Source organism: Micropterus salmoides, unplaced genomic scaffold (assembly GCF_014851395.1).
Source record: "Micropterus salmoides isolate LMB-PRFRI ecotype aquatic unplaced genomic scaffold, ASM1485139v1 Ms_hic_scaffold_20, whole genome shotgun sequence".
Taxonomy (NCBI): domain Eukaryota; kingdom Metazoa; phylum Chordata; class Actinopteri; order Centrarchiformes; family Centrarchidae; genus Micropterus; species Micropterus salmoides.
The window spans coordinates 7,364,695-7,384,466 of NW_024041151.1; the positions used below are offsets into that span (position 1 = coordinate 7,364,695).

Here is a 19,772-nt window from a genome sequence, read left to right on the forward strand (position 1 = left end):
ATTGAGTATTTCTGTTAATACTTTTTAATACTGTACATATCGACATTTATTATTTATTATAGGCTATTCTTAGATGTTCAGTTAGTTTATTCACAAAACACTAAAAGTAAAATCTTAGGAAATAATGCAGATAAGTGAAAATCTCAAGATTGCATATAGTGGCCCAGACACTAAGCAAATAGTAGACATATTCAAAGTACTAACATATTGTCTGGATAAATACTACAGTTAAATAAAGCACATACAATACTGTATCATTTCTAACCTACATACAGAAAACCCTAAGAGCTTTTTAAATGAGTTGATTTCCTGCTTTTATCTGTTTTACGTCACTTTAAATTGATTATCTTTGGGGTTTGGGCTGAAAATAATGAATTCAAATATGTCACCTTGGTCTCTGGAAAGTGATTGATCAAGAGAACAATATGAAGATGACCACTATTTTACATTGCATTATATTACTATTATTATATTACTACATTATATACTATTTCTATGAAATGTATTTAATAGTATTGTATTATTATTGTATAGTGTATGTAAATTACATTCAGTATACTATATACTCTATAGTGTATGTATACTGTATAGTATGGGTGTAGGTGTTTTAGTTTTACCATGTTATGTGACCTCCGTAATGTGTGACTGCACGGGTCGCTGCTGTGTGGACGTTAGTTTGTACAAGTGGTTCTTGCTGAGTAATGTTATTCAAATAGGTAAAATGGCATTTTGATATAAAAAATTCTATTATGAAATAAAAAGTCAAAACTCTAGAATAAGAATAATTTTCCCTAAGTTAGTGTCATTTATTACTTCTACACAATTTGTTCATGTGATAATTTATTTTATATTTATTCATTGAACATTCAGGGGCTCCATACGTCGTGGCCAAGTTTGATTTTATTCATTCTCATGTGATGATTTCCAGACAGTGGTTTTATTTTTGGTCCTTGAGGCTAAAATAAGTCAGACAAAGGAAAAATGAAGAAAGGAACAGATTTATAAAACAATCTTTGTACAAGTTTGCGAGCATTGTTTCTTTTGGTTATTGGTGTTAAGACTAAAAATGCAGTGGCATAATATTTTGAATTTCAAATAAACGCAAAAGGGCATTTTCCATTGAATTAAACATTCTTCACCAAAAAAGGTTTAACTGTTCATCTGTAAAATATTATCATCCATTCTTGGCAATTAAAGTCAATTACTCTTTCAACACTGTAAGACATTGTGAGCTAGAACATCAGCAGTTATTATTTCCCCATAAGATGCAGTACATCATGATTAAACTTTTTTCAGCTGCCCCTTCATCAAGAGACAACACAATAAGAACCTCTTTTTTCCTAAACTGCCCACTTAATTTCAGACACAAACAGTACAGTACAAGGACCACACATGTTTTTTTTGTCTATATAAAAGGGTCTCATTCACATATCACAGTACAGTTGTTCTTCATTAGCAGGTGAGAAACTGATTCGAGGACAGTTTGTGCTTATGCTTTGCCCTTTGCTTTCTTCTGCAGCCGAGTCCGTGTAGGTTCAGTGAGGACTAAGGGCTCCTGGATTACCATGGCGGGGTATTTCCTCCCCAACAGCTCTACTTCCACCTTCTGGCCCACAGAGCACAGGTCCAGAGGCAGGTAGGCAAACGCCAGGCTCTGCTCGGTGCTGTAGCTGTAGGCTCCGGATGTCGTGTTGCCGACCACCTGATGAGAGAGAATGACCATAAAATAACCAAATAAAACTGTTTGATCACTGGACAGCATCAGTAAGGCTGTCAGCAGTGCCTTACCTTGCCGTTGTGCCAGACGGTCTCATTGCCTTCGGCGTCGATATTATCCGTATCGAGGGTGATGTAGGAAAGCTTCCTCTTCAGGCCCTTGGCTTTAATCTCCTGAAGGGCTGCTTTGCCAATAAAGTCAGCAGGCTGAACAAACACAGAAACAAACAGTGTTTATTCAGAACATATTAATTTACAACATAGACAGTGTTTCCAACAGAATGAAAGTCTACCTGGGCAGCAGAGTTCAGTCGGTGTTGGGGTTAGTGGGGTATATTACTATTTCAAGTAGCCTTGGTTATTTCTTATTTCACCATTTTAATTCTACTTCATTCGCCACCTTTATTTTAGTGTTTACTCACTAACTGAATTTGCTTCCTTTCCCTTCAGTTCTCTTGTCCCCACACTCACACACACCTACAGCTCTGCTGCAAACACAGCAGCTTGCTCTGCCTCTTCCTCTCTCTCCATGAATTCGTCTGCTCTGCTGACTTTCTCCATCAACAGTATGTTTTATAAAGACACAGAACTCCTCTTTTGGATTTTTCTATCCACGATTTGTTTTTATAGCAGCAGATGCGACACATATGGAGGAGGCTTGTTAATGACGTAGCTTATCAAAACTAAACCAACGTAGTACTGAATGATAGTGATGGCGAGATGAAGCTTCATGAAGCATTGAAGCTTTCCATCCAATTGGTTCACTTGTGGGCCGAAGCTTCATGGTGCTTCATTTGCTCTAGTGTGCCATCAAGTGGACAATAAATGTAAAACAGGCAGAGTGATTATAATGGCAGCATGGCATCCGTGTGTGAAGCTTTGAATTGAATAAATGAATGAATGATATTTGTGATGCCAATATATAAATGATAAACTTATTAATATGGTGTCTTTAGGATACAATGGCAGGGTCAAAAGGGAAAGTGGAAACAAGTGAGATTTGTTGACTTGGTTTGTGACTTTAGATAATAGAGACAACATTTTATTAATTTCTATTTGGAAATAACTTTTCCACAGTGCTGGGCTTCAGGCGGTTTCTTTTTTTGGAGATGATTTCACCTGCTTTTGAAAAGAATTATTACAATAATATGGGGTAAGACACCCCCAGTTGAATTCTTAAGAACCCCACAAAATGTCAACATAACAACCAAGATAACAGTGCAGCTGTCCTTATCAAGTCTACCCCTCCCAACTTCAGTTTTATGAGTGAAGCTAGAGTTCATAAGAGAGGAGGTGGCGATGCCATTTTATTTAATGACTCCCTCCAATGCAAAAAGATGTCACAACAAAAAAACCCCAACAAAATATGTTACCATAATTATGCAGATGACACACAGCTTTACATAACCATTTCACCATGGAGCTGAGTAACTGTATTGAACAGAACAACGATTGGATGTGCCAGAATTTTCTTCAATTAAACAAAGATAAAACTGAAGTTATTGTTTTTGGGGCCAGGGAGGAACGATTGAAAGTCAGTGCTCGACTTCAATCTGTAATGTTAAGAACCACAAATCAAGCCAGAAATCTTGGTTTAGTCATGGACTCAGACCTGAATTTCAGGAGCCACATTAAGACAATTACAAAGTCAGCCTACTATCACCTGAAGAATATATCAAGGATTAAAGGACTTATGTCTCAGCAAGACCTGGAAAAACTTATCCATGCATTTATCTTCAGTCGACTCGACTACTGTAACAGTGTCTTTACATAATAGATAACATCAAGCTCTGTGCTTCTTGGCAAAATGCTAAAATGTGCCGCCAAATATACCTGGGCAGTCCACCCAAGTAAAGTCTATCATGGAAACTACAAGCCACTTAATGTAGGATAAAAGAAATGCACAACTAAAAATGAAACAGATGGTTACCTTGTTCAGTTTGATGAAATAATCCAATCCAGCCTCCAGAGGGTTGGTGTCACAGTTCATCTGTAAAGAGCGAGAGGTTAATCAGCAAAAAGGGCATAAACCTTTGCTACTTAAATGAAGAGTTCAACATTATTTTCTTTCTTGGCCAGAGTTTAGATCAGAAGATCGGTACCACTCTCATGTCTGCACAGCAAATATGAAGCTACAGCCGGTTAGCTTAGCTTAGCTTAGCATAAAGACTGGAAACAGGAGAAAACAACTAGCCTGACTCTGTGCAAAGGTACCAAAATCTGCCAATCAGCACCTCTAAAGCTCACTAATGAACATGCTGCATCTCGTTTGTTTAACAAAAAAAGTTATCTATCTCTCAGCAATAAAGTAAATAAGCATATTTCTCAAATTGACAAATTATTCCTTTAAATCCCTTGTGTATGTGTCTTTGTCTATGTGTGTACCTCAGCTCCCCAGCCTCTGAAGCCCTTTTCCAGTCTGAGGGAGGACATGGCGTAGGTCCCGAAATTGTCGATGCCTTCGTCTTTTCCTGCTTCCATCATGGCCTGGTACACAGCTGCCATGTTCTTCTGGTCCATGTACAACTCCCAACCAAGTTCACCTAAACACACATTCATATATAATATCACCACATAGAAACAGACAACCATAGAAACACAATTAAGAGTGAACTTTGACCTGCGAGTCTGACCGAGCTGACCAGAGATCACACTGAAACAGGAGAATTTGTTCATTTAATACATCTATATAGTATAATAATCTGACATTTATGGAAGCACGTTCTTGCAAGGAAAAGAAGAAAATAGATAAGTTATACAAAAATACAAAAGTCCCAACTAACCATTATTTTCATTATCTATTCATCTGCAGATTATTTTCTCTCTTAATTGTTTGGTCTATAAAACATCAAAATACAGTGAAAAATGCCCATTGCAATTGCAGCCTGCAGGTGACGTCTTCAAATGACCTGTTTTGTCAGACCACCAGTCTAAACCCCATAGATACTCTATATACTCTCGAACAAAAAGGAAAAGCAGCAAACTGTCATGTGAGAACCTGAAACTATCGAACATTTGACAGGTTTTGCTTGAAAAATTCTATAAACAAAAAATCGAATATTAAAATAATTTTCTGTCGATCGACGAATCGAATAATCAGCTTATTGTTGCAATTCTACAAAAATGAAAAACACTCATTGAAACTGAAAATTATAAAATACTTGAGATAGTAAGTCATAATTTTGAATTAGAAAATTGTAAATATACGTTAGTGTATCAAAAACATCTGAGTAACTTACCATGGGAATTTTTTCTTTTAGCATGCCATATTTTTTTTATACTGTGCTTCAGTGTTTTCTTTCTTTCTTTCTTACATTAGATGATTTCACTTCTTTATCTGGCTGCATTAATCTTTCTTGTTTTAAGAGACATTTTTGCATCACTGATGGAGAGGAAGGTGATTATAGGAGACAATACAGCTCAATGCTGACAAGACCAAGGAAGCTGTATTTCCAGCTCAACACAGGAGATCAGTGAAGGAGCTGGTGGGGCATTCTTCTTTATTGTTGTAACATCTTTTATTCAGTGTTCAGGTGAATGTCTTTTGCTCTTCTGGTAGAATATTTTCATTTGACCAACAAAGGACGAACAAACTGTTAGACAAAATAATTGGTTAAAGCAAACAGGTTGTGCAGTACCTGTGTAGGAGATCCTAATAGCCCGGACAGGAACGCCAGCCAACTGTATGGACTTGCAATGGAGAAATTTGAATCCGGCATCACTCAAATCCTCATCTGTCAGTTTCTGAAGAACTTTGCGGGAGTTTGGTCCTGCAATGCCCAACACGCCTAAATCTTCTGTTACGTTGCTGATGTCTACATCATATCCACCGTCCGCAGCTTCTGCCTCTATCCACCTGAGTTCAAATACACAGAGAAAACTCAGCATGCGAAAAGGAGATTCTAATTTAATTTGTATCTCTGCATATTATTCATTTGACACATTTTAGCTCATTTGCCTGAGTGACAAATGTACTAAATATTTTGGTTAAAGGTTCCCTGTGGAGTTTTTAATTTCTAGTAAGTCCTATTCTCTGATGAACAGGTGGCAATAACGTGCCAAGATATGCTGCTAAACAGATATGTGTAAACAAAGGCAGGGAAGAACAACACTGCTAGCTAGTTAACATGAATGTAAACAATGTAGGATTTCAAATATATATTTCACATATTGCCAAATCTCAGCCACATGTGATGTGATGAGTTTCAAAGGCTGATGCGACCTCCTTGAACCAATCATCTGTAGTCAGCTCTCGTCACCATGAGAGGTCACTATGTAGCCTAAAACTTTACCTGCCTCCCTCCTGTTGTGGCAGAGAGTTGGTTACAGGGAGGGATTTAATGTGCTGCGTCCCAATTGGAGCAAATGTAGGGGCGTTGTGTTAACAGCTGCTGAAAGGTTTTAGGTTAAAACAGACTGAGAGAGAGTTTTATTCAGCACAGCTTGAGACTCAACTCTAGCCAGGGTGTGTGTGACTAAGAACTGAGGAGTGTTTTGCTTCTCTGTTAACATCATGTACTCAGTGTACCCTGCAAAATAAACACATAAATATTTTTACACAGTTGTTTATAATGTGTGTGCGCAGTTTTGTTCACGGGGCCCTGGTTAACTGTGCCATTCTGTTAAGATGCATGAAAAAGCTGCATGAAAACTTTCCTTAGAGTGTATTTTTTTTCAGAAAGCTTCTGAGTACCCTCCTAAAACTAAAATGACCACAATTCATAGAGTAGCAATATGAGAGGTGCTGTTTTTCTATAGAAGCGCACTGGTGGTACTTCAATAATTATGACAGCATAACTGAATCATAACCCGGGGGCCCCTGGTACCAAAAGTAAAAGTTTAATTCTTTTCCTCTATAAACAATGTTATAATTATAAAAACAATTATATATAACTGACACTTTGGATCACCGTGAAACTCTCATAGTGGACTCATCAGCACAAAAGATGAAAAACTGTGTCAGAAGATATCTGGTTTCTTGTTAAAAAGTCAATAGGTCCATAAATGCATCATCTATGATGATAACTACGACTCCCAAGGTGCATTTCGCTAAGAAACATCCAATCACAGAGCTTAATTCTGTTATGAGCACCACAAGGTGGGAAAAATCAAAACATAATGCCGTTAAGAAAACTGAAAACACTTGTGTGACAATAACAAATCTGGTTTTAGGCTCACGCTTACGTTAACCCAGTAATCTTGTAGTAAAACCCTCAGGTAGTGTACAGTGTACGGCTTTCTCTTTGAAAACAGCTGCCTGCTGCAGCTGAAAATTATACTGAGACCAACACAGTAACGTTGTGGGCCATACAATGAGCAGAAACTCGCTAAAAAGCTTCTTAAAGCTGTACATTCATCACTGCAACCCCTTTCACATTATTATTATTATTAGCAATGTATGTTATGAAAATGTTCTTTTTTCAAAGCAGGTATCATGTAGGAGTATGAAAGCAAACAAATATAAGTTAGCTCCTGTCAGCCTGATTAACTTCAGTGACATCAAGCCTTGTGCAAAGAGTTTCACCTGAGGTCATGTCCCTCTGAGCCCGAGCCTGTGATGAGCAAGAATTCTCCTGGTGCCACCTGGGTGATGGTAACCTCAGCAAAAACTCTTCCAGTGGGCGTCAACATGTGGCTGATATTAGTCAGGCCCACCTGAAAACACACAGGTCAAAGGACACTGAGTTAGAGAGAGGCATGTAGCCTTAACCACTTTTAAAAGATGAGCTGTCAGATGATGTATGATGAGAATATGGCCACTTGTGTATAATTTTTGCTATCATACATGACAACCCTATTTACTTTTCACTACACATTTACAGCTACAGCAGGCAAACAACTCACACGGATGTTAATGAAGTGTACGTGTGCTCTACCTTTGGCATGGTGTTAGCAAACAGGCGGTCCAGCAGCTTGTGTGAGTCCTTCCCCTTCACTACGAACTTGCCAAAGGGCGTCAGGTCGATCACTCCCACCTTCTCCATCACCAGCTTGCACTCTCTGCCAACTGGTCCAAACCAGTTGGTGCGTCGGAAACTGGGCCTGAGCACAGCACAAAATCAATGATCCCTTTATATGTGGGTATGTTGTCATTTACTGGTTCTTTTTTATTAGCTTTATTGCATAATGCACAACTGATGTTAAAGTATAATGAATGCTGTCCATTGTTCTACAGAAGGACATAATTACATTACTTGTTCAACTCAAACGACATATCAAGTGTGGACCAACGTGATGGACCGACATACCGATAATCCCTATGGCCAGGCCAAAAGTGTGCCTGAAAATACAATATTGCAAAACGTTGGGGAAAGAAAGTTGCATAACAGGAGAAGGACTGCAGCTTTTATACTTGTACAATGAGAAACCTCCATGTCATAGATATGAGCCAAGTATGCAGCTCTTGAGAGGGCCAGATGGATTCTACACTTGTGGTTTTGGCGGGAATCCAAACACTCGCCGGACCTGCCGGAAATTTGCGACTGCGTGGTTTTTAAATAATGTCATGGTGCGTGTTTAGAGATCGACAGTTATCTGTATGTGTTTTTGAATGGTAGCAGCTGTCCTCTTCTATAAGTGTGGTATCTAAATATCTAAATGCTTTTTCTTTTAGGAGGTCCTGTTAAATTATGTGTGGGAGCTCGTCTGCGCTAACTGTGCTCTGTGTGAGAATGTGTGTTTCTGCTCAACTGCATACCACCCGAGAAAACTGTGTCCTCAAACATTTATTCTGACAAGCGTGCATCTCCATCTTTTGTTGCATTGATATAGATTAGATGAATACTCAAGAGCCATCAATATATTTTCCTTCTATCTCTACAATGATGAGAGGGTGTTGATAAAAAGGAACGCGGATGTGGTGTTGCTAATTAGAGGACTACAACAGCAGTTAGCAATTAAATTAAAAACAGTTACAAAACAAACTAACTACTATTGTTCAGGTCTAAGATAGTTATGGTAGGCATCTTGCAAATCAAATAAAACAAAGACAATACTAGTGTATATATAAAGAATGTACAGTAATGTCATATTTCATTCCAGCTGTGCTATAAAGATGCCTTACTTGTATCCAATCTCATCTCCAGGTTTGTAAAACCAGTGAGGTTGCTCCCAGCCAGCGTGAAAGCCCATGGATGCTTTGTCCTTTAGCAGCTCGTAAACGCCGCTTGTCCGGCTGGTTGGTCGACCAGCGAAACGCTCCTCCTTGGGGTAACCAACTGGAAAGACGGTCAGAGGCGCAGACAGCAAAGAGTTTAATGATAGTACAGAAGAGCCCGTCCGGTGAATGTGCAATCGTCTTGTATTGGTCTTACCCACATTGTTGAAACCGTAGGACTCCCGAGCTTTTGCACACATGAAAGGCACATCTGTCCATTTGCCGTAACGGTTGGGGTCACATTCAATAAGGTCGTAAGGAGGTTCTCCATTCCTGATCCAGTCACTCAGGAACTTACCAATACCACCAGCATGGATGACTCCATACCTGAAAATAGTGAACCGAAAAGTGTCGAACATTATAATTTAGCCCTCTTGTCCAAAGGTAGAAACTATCTACTAAGGTGCTAACCAATCTACACCCCACACACACATACCCAAAGCCAATGGCTGTCCAGTAGTTGCGAACTCCTTGGTGTGGTCCGACCATAGGCAGCAGGTCAGGGGTGTATGTGATTGGTCCAGACACGATGTTGATGATATCAGCTTTCTTTAGAACAGGGACCATGTCCATGGCCATCTCAACATGCTCCATTATCCTGTCAAGGTCCGACTCAAAAAGCTCCTTACCGAAACCTGCAGCAGTCAGACAGAGAGGAAGACGCAGAGATATAAACCAAAGTGATGCAGAAAACTACTAAGTCAAAGATAAAAACTAAAAACTTTAAAAAATGGCAGACAGACCTGGAGGAACTCCATCTCGGACCCAGGACTCCTGCAGCACCATCTTCTCCATCTTTTCATACGGGCCAAACAACAGGCCGTCTCTTTCCTGACGTAGGTAGTAAGAGCCCTCCAGGTCCCTGATGACAGCCAGCTCCTTCTTCAGAGCCTTCACCTCTGGTACCGTTGCTGTCACTACGTACTGGTGATGCACTGGGATGGTGGGGTGTTCAAACCCAATCATCTTGCCCACCTCTCGGGCCCAGAAACCTGAAAACCAACAGTGATGGTATTAAATCATCTAACAAGATAAAGTCACATTTTTTAACTTTTGGACAGAGCCACAGTAGCTGTTTTCCCCTGTTTACAGTCTTTATTTAAAGCTAAGCTAACCAGCTAACCGACAGATATGAGTGGTATTCTCATCTAACTATTGATAAGAAAGCAAATAAGCAAAGTTCCCAAAGTGTGAAACTATTCCTTAAGGCTGCCCAGCTTCTACTGAGCCAGTCTTTTGGCTGTTACAGCATGTTTTCCATTGTCTCCAGTGTTTGTTAGGCCGATAATGCAGAGTTTATGTCTCCTGGTGGACACACAAAGTTTGATGAATGAATCTGTTTATAAGTAAGTAGGTAAGTTACGCCCCTCTTTCACCATTTGGTAGGAAAAGTGAACATTTATTTCCTTGTAAACAAAATACACTTAATGCGGCATTTTCCAACAAGATGATTAATGGAGGACCCACTTGAGCCACAGCCGCTGCCAATCAGACTGTCTTCAGACTTTCAAACAGTTTTTGAATTACTTTCATTGTCTTTTGAGATATACTCCTAACAGATTCCTGGACACTGACAATGTGCAGGACTTTGAGTTGACCCTTAACCTTTTACCAGCAGGTTAAAAAAATATATACAGGACGGGGCACATGCTTTAGAAAATCTATCTTTTAAATCTCCCAGATTAAACCCATGCAAACATTGAGAAAGAAGCACAAACAGAACCAGCTACAAAAATAGACACCCAGTGCCCAGACAGATGGAAAAACATACACATAAATAAAATGTGGCTAGATTTGTGAATGAGAAAATACTAGTGATAATTTGGTGTCAACCACAGAGAAATTGAAAGTATTTGAACAGGTGCACCTTTTGTAATCACTACAAGGATTCTCCTGTTTGGTTTTAATGTCCAGGCATTTATAAAAATGAGCAAAAAAAAGCATGTACAATCTGATGCACTGCCTCAGATCACACTGTTCAAGCTGGGGTAGGTAACGTTGGAGAAACTAGCAAGGGACGGCCCGATTTTGAAAGTATCCAACCGAAAAAATCCCACACCTTCCCTTCAGGCCTCCTTCCAAAGCCACACCGCCAAACATGTTTTGCACTTGCTGATACCAGATATTGTTTCATTTTGTGTCAGAGCATTTGATTTATTGATTGCTGTTGGGATGACACATTGGTGTGTCACAGTGGATTCGAACCCAGGTCTCTCACACCAAAGACATGCGTCTCATCCATTGCGCCATCACCACCTCAGTTTACTGCCAACATATTGTGTTTTCCAAAAGGAAACAGCCGTGTCTGTGAGAACACAGCATATTATTTTGCTTCATAGCAGCAGTTAATTTACAATCTGTGTGAAATACATCAAAGATCTACAGACATCAGAATTAAATGAAAGTCAGATGACTGAATGTCGATCAGCAACCTTGAGACAGCATTCTGTTACAGCTTGTGAAATGGTTTGTCCAACATATGGCCTGGGGACCACCATGGGTCCTTCAAGACTCCAAGAGGTCTTCAGCAAATTAAGGATTAATTTAATCAACTTTAATATTACTTGACCCACTACAGTTGAGTTTCGGCGACTTGTGGACAGTGGAAACAAGCTAAACACAACACTCACATATTAACCCCTTTAAAGCTGATTGTGGCAAACATGTTAGCAAACAGTTGCTCATCCAGCAGATCTAGAACAGCATCAGCATTCATTTGAAGATGTGTTTGTGGTGATCTGACTATCTGTGTAAGTTTCACTGTGCTTTTAGGTCTGTTTTTGTCACATATACATACACACAACATGCAGATAGGGTCCGAGGCAGTTTAAGCTGGAGCTGGGCTGTAAAGGAGCTTGTTTATCAGAGGCCTGGACACAGGGCCGATTCACTGGGTTACCCAGGAATAGTTATAAATGAAGTCAACAAGCTCACCGTATTTAGACAAGCTTTGAAACAAGTTCTGCTTTCTCCACCTTAGCCATCAACACTGTTAAACTCCATTTGTTTCTCTCTTTATGAATCTAAACTTATAATAATGAGGCCGAAATGTGTTCAAAAGGTCACAGGCTAAAGCAGTGATTCCCAACAAGGGGTACTTATACCCCAAGGGATACTTCTGCAGTTAACTGCCGTGGGGTACGTGGAACAGGTGTGAAGAAGCTGAATTAAATTGATAAAATATAAATTAAGAAATATATATATCCACATATTGAGTCAGCTCCTGAACACCACCAAGTCAGCACCACAAGTTAGCTAAAGGTAATGGACAAACAGTTCACATAAATAGCTGCTGTAACTGTAATGGATAAACAGATGAAATTGTTAGCTAAATGTAATCAGCACTGAAACATCCAGCTTCTGCCTTTGCACAAATGCAGACTCAACCAAACTGACCTACATTGTATGAAAAAAAAATACTGTAACAATAAATCTATATAAATAATAGTGTTAAACATCCAGTGGAACACAATGGTCAAAACATTGCCTTCCTCTCTCAGGTCACAAGGCTGATATGTTGACTATGGGTTGACATTCCAGGGAACATGACCTTTGACCTTAATTTAGGCTCTTATTGGTAAAGGGGGGTACAGTTACAGACGGCGCCATGGTTTGCATTTCAACAATGAACAGAATTTGTGAAAATAAGACGTTGAGGAGGGAGATGTTGGCTGGAAAAAATAAGTGGTTATGGATCTGTACAAGGCTCTGTGGGGGCGGCAGTAGAGACGGAAGAGATGAAGTATTTAAAGATGGTTGCTGGTTGCTGTTGCAAGCTCAACAAAACAGCCACTTAGGGTTAATGGGTTTTAAACAGCAATGTGAGCACAATGCGTTTAAAAAAGACTGAGGTTGCTATTGTTTTCTTGGGAGATGTTTTCTTCCTTCCTATGTGGAATTTCCAAGGACGAGATTTTGAAGTAGAGCTGCTTTCCCATGGGGGTTATTTCTGCAGCGTACAAAGACACAGCATAGATCTGCTGTCTTTAAATCCCAAAAACTCCACATACAATAGGACTGTGACCATGAATCTGTATAAGTTTGTGGTTGTACTATTGAATATTGGTATATCTGACCAAAGTAATGTTAAATTAGCTTATAGTGGGACAGCAAGTCCTGCAAAAACAGGTTTGATATCTATCAGTTTGACATTTCAGTCCCTGGATACAAAAAGCAGCAAAAAGCTTAAAAAGAGCTGTATGTCAGGAGGTGTGCATGTGCTGCTGCTTCCAGATTGGATGAAATCTGAACTGTTTAGCCTGTCTGGATTGGCTGTCAGACACAGCGAAGGCAAAAGGCCAACAGGAGCCACAACACAACTGGCTTCAACCAGACTACAGAATGTGCACACTCAGGGAGAAACTGTAGAGCAACAAGATGTGAATGAGCTGTGGAAAATTATATCTGCAAGGTCTTTACAGTGCTTTTCACAAATTATTGCTAGGAACATTTTAAATAGGGACAAAGATTTTGCATTGCAGCGACTGTCAAAGCACTATTTTAAGCATGCATGCATAAAGCACTGAACCATGAATGGCAGTTTTGTTTAGGGTTGTACTGCAGTTTCTGTTTCATTTGCCATTTGTTTGTTAGTTCATTCATTTTAACCTGACTGCAACTGCAGAGAAAAGGTGACCAAGAAGAAATGTATGACCTAAATATTGCTATCTGTTAAACAATATCCTCTACAGAAGAGGACAGACTGAGGAGAGACTAAAGCAAATCCCCTAACGTTGCCAGATAAACAAGCAACAGCAGCAAGGATGAAAGGAGTCTTTGCCAACAAAATCCCCCCAGAACTGGTACGACCCAGTTCAAGCCAAAAGCTCATTTCCCTGAACTCTGCAAGCAGTGGTCTGTGTGGCCAAAGGTTTCCTGCTGTAGAGTGTCCACAGATAACATGATTAATAGATCAGTAACTACGGGATAAGTCTACATTTTTATTCAACCTTTATTTAACCAGGAAAAAGCCTATTGATATTTAATCTATCTTTCAAGGAAGACCTGGCCAAGAATGCAAAACAGCATTTAAAAGTTATACTGACAACATATATGACAATACAATACATTAAAACATTTTTCACAACACCTATACATACACTTGAAGAAACTAGCCTATGGGAAAAATCTTCACTCCTCGATAAGGACATCTGTAACCAGGGACGTGCGCCTCTAACAGGATAGTATTTGGTAAGGAGCTCCATGTTCTACAATATCAAAAAACTGTTCTTCCTAACTTGGAAACAACTAGGGCTGCAACAAACTATAATATCATTATCGATTCATCTGTCGATCATTTTCATGATTAATCAATTAGTTCTTTGATCCATAAAATGTCAGAAGATGGTGAAAAATGTCAGTGTTTCTCAAAATCCAAGAGGATGTCGTCAAATGTCTAGTTGCTCCTGACAAACTAGACATTTGACTGTTTTGAATGCCTGAGTGTGTAGACTACAGGATGCATATACAGTGTGTTTAAGGTCTTTCACAGACCCTCTGAAAAATACCCTGTAGCTCAAGCAGACTTGGATGCAAAACCTAAAACCTTGTTCTCGTTGCCCCGAAACTACACCAAAGACAAAAGAAACATCCGTCATCTCTGGTGTACATGCATTTGGAATATGAAAGTGCAAACCTGTTGCATTGACGATGCGATTTGCGCGGATGGTTCCATGAGGAGTCTGGACATCCCACTTGCCGTCAGCGGTTGGGTTGAGGGCGGTAACCGGGGCTGGGTTGTAGATTTGGGCACCGTACATACGAGCACCAGCAGCCAGAGCCATGGTGAGAGAGTAAGGGTCAATGTGGCCGTCTCCTGGGGTGTACAGACCTGCCAACACCTGAAAATATATAGAAACCTTCATGTAACAACAAATATTCATCCTTATTAATAATCTGTGGGTGAATCTTGACTTAACCTAACATGTATCTCCAATTACACGTGTTTCAGTTGACTACATTAAAGTACAGAAGTCAACTGATCAAACATGCACATTAGCCCATAAATATGCAGTGCCAATGTCTTAAATTTGCTTAAATTCTCGAGGCTGTGATGTTCATAACTTATAATAATAAAGTGGGTGGTACTGACAACATATCGACAAACTTCATATTATTGGGATCCTATAACCTAAGGGAGTTTTTCCACTTGTGAGCATTAATATGTGAAGCAGATTTTATGATGATTTTAAGAGGGCTGAGGGTAATGCAACAGAAAAACAGGAAGGTTCAACATGGAAAGGGGCCCTTTCCTCTGAGGAGCACGATTGTGCTATTAAATTTTATGGAAACCTTCCCATCTGATTTGGACAATTCTTGAGCAAAAAGAGTGACGTCAGCCTTGTGGTGGTGCTAGACAAAAGGACAGTGAATAATCTTCTGGGGATTGTGATTATTCATAGCAAAATTCATGGAAATCTGCTGAATATTTGATGATTTATTTATGTGTTAAAATTGCAATTTTAACCTGAGGGAGATACAAGCGGAAAACTGGAAGTTCCAAAATGGAAAAGTCTCTTCTTCTAAGTGGCATTAATAAATGATTGACAATGTGCTATTAAATTTCATGAAAACCTTCCGATTTGTTTTGGACAATTCTTGGGCACAAAGGGTGATATCGATACACGTCCACACATACACGGGTACTTTTATAATCAGAGTTTTTCCTCCTTCGTTGACGGTCTACATGAAAACTCAAAAACACGCTATCAAACGCTGTCAATAGCATGCTGAATGACCAGGCGGTGATATGACCCTAACCGTAAAGCCATGTAAACACGGAAACAAAGCAGGCAGTGGCGCACGATCTGACATCAAACACGGCAGATAACGGCGTGAACGCTGACGTTGCAAGGCAAAAACTATAGTTTAGCCGTCTACACGACAACACTGCAACCGGCATTTCTTAAAATCTTCACCCTGGCAGGGGTTTTCTAAAATGTTCGGTTTCAGTGACCTGATACTTTGTTTCCTTGTGTACAAACAGAAAAACCATGTAGAAAAAGTCTCGGTTCTGAAAATACCCCTGTTCATGAAGACGGGGCCTTATAGACCAAACAAATTAACCAATTTACAAACAAACTAATGATGGACTGACTGACTTTCCCCATTCTTATGTTGTTTACCAGTCCTTTCATAGAAATATGCCACTGTTTACAATGTTGTTCATGCTGTCTGAACCATCAAATCAAGAGATGAGAACACATTGTTTGTTTAAATTTAAAATTGTATCCATATACATATAATAGTTTGTCTTTATTTAGCCGACTTTTTGGCCTCGGACAGATATGAGAGTGGCTTGAATCTCCTCATCTCACTCTTGGCAAGAAAGCAAACAAACATGTTTTCGAAAATGTCAAACTATTCCTTTAAAACATTCAGGTAACCAGGACAAGACTGCAGATATTCAGACACAAACACTTTGTATGCAACAGTGTTTGATAATAAACATTGTTCTGCTTTGAGAAAAAGATGAGCGCTCATCAGGAGCAAGAGTGGGAAAAGACAAAGATAAAGCTGTCTCAAAAACCCACCTACCATCTACTGGGTGATCATTATTGACTGTTCGATCAGGGATTTTTTTAATTTACCACCAATCATTCATTCATCCACTAGAAGTACATTCTCTGTAAGAATAAAAGCCCTGTAGTGATTTGTGTAATGTCGCTATGGTTCGTACAGACCTTGTCTATATTAAGGAGAGGGAACAGCTCATGGACTTTCTCTGGACCAATGAAATACTGTGGTGTCACATGCCAGTGTGTGCGAGTCATCTGGTACTTCATCTCATCCACCCGAGCCGGTGTTGAAGCAATACGGACACTGCCAGGCTGATGAAATCCCACTGCCTGCAGAGAAAGATAATATGGATGACATATAAACCACACCTCCACACATCCAACATCACGAAAGATGAGCAAGAAGCCTCACCTGTCCAGTCTCAGCCTCCAGGCTCTCATATAATTTAATGCTGTCGTAGTGGACTTTCTTGAGGTTGATGCCTGGATGGTAATATGTCGTCAAACCAGCCTGAAATACCAAACAAACCTTTAACCATGATGGATGATAAGAAAATACATTCACAGACTTCGACCTTTGAGGAGCACAGGGAAAAAAAACTGTAAACACAACAGTGACAGAAGCTTATTTACACATCCAGCGGACACATTAGGATTCATTTGGAGTTGTGTTTGTGTCCACACTGATGAACGTAAGTCCAATATTCAGTCTCCTTTTGTCTCTGTTTTGGTCTCTACCAACTCCTCAAACAAACATCTGGCCATTTAGCTGCCACCATGTTCACTACCTAGTTGCTAACTTTGTCTGTGTGCCATTTGTTGATCAGTAAGTCAGTTTTAACAGCTGTTTTGCTTAAGCAAAGCGAATGAGTGTGGTGAGAGTGAACCAAAATAGGGCTGTAAAACCAAAAATCCTAAAATGCTCCAAAGAGCTAGACTCAGGCGATAATTCTCTGAGCGACCCCTTTCACGTACACAAAATATTGATTATAGCAACTTTAATACCCTGCCCAGACATTTTAATGCAATTCTAAACTATTCTAGAAGAAAATACTGTTCACCAGTCCCTTTAAACTGACAATATCCCATAAAGAGGTCAAAAAACAAACAGTAGCACCTCTAATCTACAAAGAGCATGGTTGTGTGGTGTTTGCATGTTCTCCCTTTATCTGTGAGGAGAGTAACTAACAGTAAGTATTAATAGCGTTACAGTGAAGTGGCTGTGAGTGAATGAGTGAAGGGTAAGTGGGTCAAGACCTCAACTTATAGACACATAACAGCTGCCCTCATTGGAGACGATGCTACTATTGAATTACACAAACAGAGATGTTCTGTAAACACCTTCACTAAAGGAGGCTGTCGAGGAAGCACCTCTCCGTACTTCTGCTTTAAATGTCCAAGTAGCATTAGAGGCTTAATGGTCAGTTTCTTTGACACTGTACTGCATTTATATGATTGATATACTAAGTTTGTTTTTGTAAATAATGAAACTGCCTCGTTATTTTAAAAAAAATCCACATTGAGACCTTATGAATGTTTCACAGCTGTCAAGCAATCAAAGTTGATTAAGAAAAGGTGAAAAATCAGAGTAAACGAGGCCGAAACTATCTGTAAATTAATTGATTTTTGCTAGTAATTTTTCAAACAAAATTGGCAAACATTCAGAATATTATTCCAGCCTTCAATTGTGAGGATTTTCTGACGTTTTTTGTATTACATAAAGCTGCAAAGGTCATTTGTCACTCAAAAGGAAATTAATAAGCAACTATTAAATGTCTCAGTCAATTTTTTAAACAAAAATTCGTCTGCTTCCAGCTTTTCAGATGTAGGATTGTTGTCATAAATGGAATTAAATGAAATATCTTTTGGTGTTGGGCTCTTGGTTGCACAAAACCAAAAAAATAAGGATGTCACTGTGGCTGGTTTTTACTACTTTTTGACATTTTCGAGAGAAAAAAAATCAACAGATTAATTGAAAGTGTAAATAAGTGTTTGTAGCACCTCTAGTCTTATGTCATAATAAAATGACTATATTTGGGTTTTGGACTTAATTGGACCATTAATTAATAAAAATAAAATAAAAGCCGACCTAAATGAAAATGTGTTAAAAATGTTGTTAAAAGCAAGGAGTGTGACAATGTGCTGGTGTGAAGATAGTGACACAGACCACCTAGGTCTTCCACAAAAAGCTTCTTTTGTCATTCACTTTGTCCTCCTTTACATTTACTGTAGTCATCAACCTTGGGACCCTATGGACCAGCAGGGTCCTTCTGTTATTAAAAACAGCAAATGAAAGTAGACTTTGGTGGACCTACAGCGTGCCAGGTGGATCCAGCTGTCAGCTCAGACTTCTCCAGCAGCACCACATCCTTCATGCCACCTTTGGCCAGATGATAGGCCACGCTGACCCCCACACATCCACCACCAATGACGACAGTTTCTGCAGTGTCCTTCCACCTCTTCCCCAAAACTGAGGACGCAGCACTGAAGAAAGAAAAGGAAGAGGACGAATTACAGGTGAATATCACAGCTCCAACATGCACAAGTGCACTTCACTGTCTGTTTACAAAGTTCCACAACTTGAAAAATGTTGTCATACCTGCAACAAGAGACATATTGAAGTCACCATGTTGCACAACCACCATAACAACGTTGACTTTACTACCAGTTCTGCGTGAAGTCAGCATGTCACACAACAGTGTTGTTGCATGAATCAATCAGCTGTGCAGCGTTAAGCGCCTGAGACATAATGCACTTATTTTATACGATCAAAACTGCCCGGCTAAGGCGTGTTTAATGACATGTCCAGCTTACATGAGTGTTGCTTCGTTCAAAATTAAACTATCTCACCTCTGTTCAGCTTGTTTTCTTGAAGTGCAGCAGATGGTCCTTAACGGAAGGCGAGACGCGGTTAAATCTCTCCGCAAGTTAGAGTTGATTAGGTTTAATATCCGCGACATAATTGCGGTAGTATTTAAACTAACTATATATGCAGATCAAAGCATAACTTCCCCCCCCTCTCACCGGACCCCTGCACTGCGTAGTTACAAATATCCCACTTCTGCACTGACAGGGGCGTTTGCACGCCCACAGGTGGAGGACCAAGTCTGGATGAAACTTTACCCGGATCAACCCTCAGCCAAGTTAACACTTTGTGTGCCTTAAGACCAAATATAGGCCACATAGCCACTGAAACACATGTGCATGGTTTCAATATATTTAATTATTTTAATTGATCTATTATGAACACCTCACTGTAAAAAAAATAATACCTCAATACAAGAAAAAGTACTGCACTGAAAAGTAAGTAGAAGTATGTAAGTATAATCAGTAAAATGTACTTAAAGTATTAAAAGTGAAAGTACTCAATGCAGAAAAATAAA

General features: G+C 39.5%; 1 protein-coding gene across 1 annotated transcript; it reads right to left on the reverse strand.

The window, feature by feature from the left end:
• Window positions 1–882: 882 nt before the first annotated feature.
• Window positions 883–19,461, reverse strand: dmgdh (dimethylglycine dehydrogenase). The gene is made up of 16 exons (XM_038733383.1): window positions 19,240–19,461; window positions 18,705–18,873; window positions 16,802–16,900; window positions 16,555–16,719; window positions 14,508–14,712; window positions 9,616–9,864; window positions 9,309–9,507; window positions 9,030–9,199; window positions 8,780–8,933; window positions 7,593–7,758; window positions 7,241–7,371; window positions 5,355–5,572; window positions 4,102–4,259; window positions 3,647–3,706; window positions 1,789–1,923; window positions 883–1,702 (listed from the first exon to the last, which is right to left on the reverse strand). The coding sequence occupies exons 1-16, from the start codon at window positions 19,347–19,349 to the stop codon at window positions 1,490–1,492; spliced, it is 2,601 nt and encodes an 866-aa protein (XP_038589311.1). The 5' UTR covers window positions 19,350–19,461; the 3' UTR covers window positions 883–1,489.
• Window positions 19,462–19,772: the final 311 nt, after the last annotated feature.